The 4,290-nt window shown below is 38.4% G+C and overlaps 1 protein-coding gene across 1 annotated transcript; it reads right to left on the bottom strand.

Annotated features, from left to right (window-relative positions):
* Positions 1 to 1,008: 1,008 nt before the first annotated feature.
* LOC6596245 (DNA fragmentation factor subunit beta) lies at positions 1,009 to 2,891 on the bottom strand. Its single transcript, XM_002021738.2, has 3 exons — positions 2,575 to 2,891; positions 2,077 to 2,200; positions 1,009 to 2,021 (listed from the first exon to the last, which is right to left on the bottom strand). The coding sequence occupies exons 1-3, from the start codon at positions 2,818 to 2,820 to the stop codon at positions 1,021 to 1,023; spliced, it is 1,371 nt and encodes a 456-aa protein (XP_002021774.2). The 5' UTR covers positions 2,821 to 2,891; the 3' UTR covers positions 1,009 to 1,020.
* Between the last annotated feature and the right edge of the window lie 1,399 nt (positions 2,892 to 4,290).

Below are 4,290 nucleotides of genomic sequence, written 5' to 3'. Positions count from 1 at the left end.
TTGTATAATTTTTGTTATTTGAGAGACGTGGCAATTTCAGAAACAATATCACATTTGACGAGATCTTTTTGTTTGTGTCATTCATTATTTATTCATTTATTATATTCGTATGCATACGAATCATCTATTATTTTATACCCATTTAAAATACGATATATTTTGTGTTGTATGATTTTTTATGAAGTGAACATTTTTTAGTAAATAAAGAGATAAAACCAACAGAGTTTATATGTATTTTATTGAAGAAGTTGCATGCAATCCCAAAGAAATCCCTCGGGTAATAGTACAACTGTCTTTTATTTTCAGAAACTTTATAGGGACCAGATTTTGAGTAGAGTTCTTAATGTTATGGAGTGTGAATGAAACAGTAGGAGTTCAGTTAAGGTACAGAGAAGCCGAGTGTAGCAAAAACCTTTGTATAATTTTATATTTATCTTAAATTGAACTCAATTTAAATTCGATATATGTATATATTATATATGTATGTATATGTAGTTGTATATATGTATAGTATGGTACCCTTTGCAAGCTAGACTCTTGGCACATACAATATATGATCTGATCCATAGAGTGGACATGTTGAACGATTGTAACGCCAACAAAACGCACTCAAATTTCAACTACAAGCGTTACAGTCAATAAACATTTAAAGCTAGATATCAATACAATATATTGCCACATAGTTATAGTAGTTTGCTTAGCATTTGCAACATTAAATGCATGGTTATGCATACATATATTCTATAAATACTTTTTTCAACACTACGTTTCCCTCGATAGTTAACTTTGAGATACTTTTGATTTGTACAATTCACTTTTCAAACCAATAACAAATTAGCACTATATCAAATAGAAACAACAACTGTTTAAAATTGTCGATTATATAGTAAACAGAGCATAATCAAATAATCTACATAACAAATGGGCGTATATATGTATACATATATACATATATATATATATCTTCAGTTATTGTTTATAGTATTGCTTGGATAGGTAACTGCTGTCAAATCGAAACTTTTAAGACGTGGTTTTATTTGCTCCCTGCAAATCCATGAGCTCTTGCACAATCCGGTATTCATGACAATCCGGACAGAGCAGGCGACCATTTGAGCGGTTTGAGCGTTGCACCTTTTCGTGGCACACAACGTGCACGAGTTTAAGGTTCTTTAGGGAGAATATTTCGAGAAAGTACTCTAAAACAGAGATGTCTACTACACGCTTGTTGTGAAACGAACATTTGAGCTGCGGCTTGGTGACTAGCTCCTCGACGTTGGCTACCATGGCGGGCAGAATCGTGCGAGAGAGTTCAATTTGATGATCCAGATTCCACACCTGAAACAAAATGAGATTCTCGCGCGAGGCATACGGATTGATGGTGTGCTGCAGGGAGCAGCAGTTGCCATTATCCGAATACGCGCCCTGGCAATAGAAGTCCCCCAGATCGGTGCACAGCGAAACAGACCAATCATCGAGTATGGAATGCTGCTTAGTGTACTCCTTGATGAGCTGCCTTAGTCTCTTGCTTGGAAGACTTCCGGCATCGGGCTCCTCATCACCCGTCTGCTGCCGATGCTGCTGGAGGAAGTCGTGTTTTTGTTCGCACTTTCTGTTGAACATCATTGAGAAATAGTCGCAGCCGATGAGTAGATAGCGAAATTGCTCCAGCACCGAGTTGATGACTTGCCGGGCCTTGGGATTTTGCCTGTACAACGGATTGCGTGTCAGCTCCTCCTTGGCCTTATAGTAGTAGCCGCGCACACGTGTCTGGGCACGCACGGCCATGGCCTCTTCCTTGGAGTGAAAGCGCTCCTCGCCGCCCTCGAACCATTCCACGTGCTCGTCCTTCAAGCTTAGATGGGCCTTGCTGTTGTCCAGGACCAGTCGCTGCTTCTGGTGCTCATAGTCCGAGATCATGCGTCGGAACTTCTCCGGATGCTGTTCTATAAAGTCATAGAAGATGTCTGCCACCTTCAGCAAGGGCGATTGCTGGCGCATTTTCTCAAATTCAAAGTCGGCATCTATCAAGAATACTATTCGGTAATCACACTGCTAGACTGCTGGAGGCTCTCTCACCTGTTGTTATGACTGCATCTGGACCAGCCACAATGAACAACGTCTGGACGGGCAGGCTGTTCAAATACTCATCATCAGACACCTCAAAGCCATCAGAGGCTAGATAGATGTGCAGGTCCTGCCGCTAAACATGTAAATGAATTGAAAAGAAATTGAATAAACTGCCCTTGACATGACGTTGCAACAGGCCACAGCAGAGCGAGGTCAGAGCCGAATCTCGGCCAATTCCGAGGAAGGTTCACTGGCCTTCAGGAAATTGTTTTGTGGCTGGGACTTGGACGCGACAGCAGCAGCAACAGGTTTCCTGCAAGGTTGCCTCTACTCTAACGATTTACCAGACATGCGCACTGTGGGTGGCATTGAATGCGGAAGCCACTGCCAGGGACATTGGCCTTGAATCTACCAGGGCCAAGAATTTTTTGCCTGCCCGGATGCGTGGGTGGGTGGAAACTCAAACACTTTCGCTGAAGTTTTCCCTTTTTCTTTTCAGCAACTCACCGGAAACTTGTTATTGGCTTTGGTTAGCAGAACTTCCAATGAATTGGCTCCAATCCCATATTTCCTTGACCGCTCATTATCAGTAATCTTGTAGCCCCGCATTGGAGCAGGTGGAATTTCCTTGGACGAGGAAGAGCCGTCTTCCTTTGTGGCCCTTTGTTTGCTGCTGCTGTTGTTGGTCTTGACGCTGTTGCTGCTACTGCGTGTTGACGGCGCCATAATTGTATCTCTAATGTAGTTTATCATTGTGCAAGCACATGGAGTTGGAGTTGACAACCTTGCAGCAAGCTTCCTTTTAAGCGGACTTTGTATTTTTTTATTTGTATATTATTTAGAGGTGGAAAAACATCGATGCATCGATGTTTTTTAAATTTTTTTAAACATCGATTGGCGAAACATCGATGTTTAGTTTTATGTCTTGTCCCGTTTCTATGAAAGAAAACACTAAAGAGAGAAGGAGAAGAAGCTGCTGCCCAGAAATATCTGTGCGTCCCGGCCACGTCGTGTGATTAGTAGTAGAAAGTAGTAGAAAGTCGTAGTTTCTAAACAAAAATCAGGACTTGTTTTAAGATATACTTTATGTTGCTGAACGAAAGCTATAAGCTATTGAAAGTGAAATTATCTCAAATGAAAATGATCTTTAATAAAAAATGTTTATTTTAAATAACTTTAATCATATTTGTGCAGCTAAATGTGTTCTGTTTTGTTTGTAACTGTTAGCTTGAAAAACATCGATGTCTAAAAACATCAATGTTTTTCCACCTCTAATATTATTGTCAGTGTCAGTGTGACCGCGATCTATAGTTAAAATATACCGTCCGACCCTCAGAAACATACCAAAATATACCGTCTCATCTTAAAAATATACGGTAAATATACGGACGAATTCAACTTATATTTTACATATTCCTCAATTTTGATATTCCGTCGATTATTAATAGCTTTATAGAACATTTAGCCATGCCCACATAATTTTATACGGTTTATGAATTAATTTTGTACTTAAGTGATTTATTTTAAATACTTGCTTTCATTGCATTTTGGTAAAAAAGGTTTTAGCGAAAATAGTCGAACAAAAAAAAAAACGAAAAAGGATAGTCGTTCATATTGCTCAATTTTTATATTCCGTTGAATAATGTAGGCTAACTAAAGCCTTTAGTTTCGCCCACATAATTTTAGCCCGTTGATGAATATATTTTCAACAAGATTGGCTAGTTTTTAGTCCTTGCTTTTATTGTTCAACAAAAAAACAGTCGTAATGTTGGGTTGTCAATGTTGCTGGTATTAGAGTATGTTCATTTTTATACCCTATTTAATAAATATTATATAAGGATACTTTTCCAAGCTGCTTTCAAACTTAACTAATAAAGACTTTGCCTTAGAGTGCATTTTTTTTTTTTTTGCCACTAATTGCAAAATATCGTTTAAATACCTTTAAAAAAGAAACTGTTTACTTTCTGCATTAATTAGAGCCTACGACCACAAACATTTTTTCAATTCTATAACATCCATTTCCCCCAGGGTATGAGTGTGCATGTAATTATCAAATTATCTGTGTAAGAAGACAATAAGTTGAAATAGCTTTGAAACAGAGACTAAATTGTTTTTGCGTGGGATGACAAACATTTTCTCAATTCTATAATATCCTTTTCCTAGGGTATGTTTTCCCATGTCCAATGAAAATCGTCAAAAATGAATTTGAAAACATGTTTCTGT

Source organism: Drosophila persimilis, unplaced genomic scaffold, assembly GCF_003286085.1.
Source record: "Drosophila persimilis strain 14011-0111.01,24,50 unplaced genomic scaffold, DperRS2 tig00000124-arrow-pilon, whole genome shotgun sequence".
In the NCBI taxonomy this organism is placed as follows: Eukaryota; Metazoa; Arthropoda; class Insecta; order Diptera; family Drosophilidae; genus Drosophila; species Drosophila persimilis.
The sequence above is the reverse complement of the archived record's forward strand: the minus strand, read 5'-3'. Positions and strand labels throughout refer to the sequence as shown.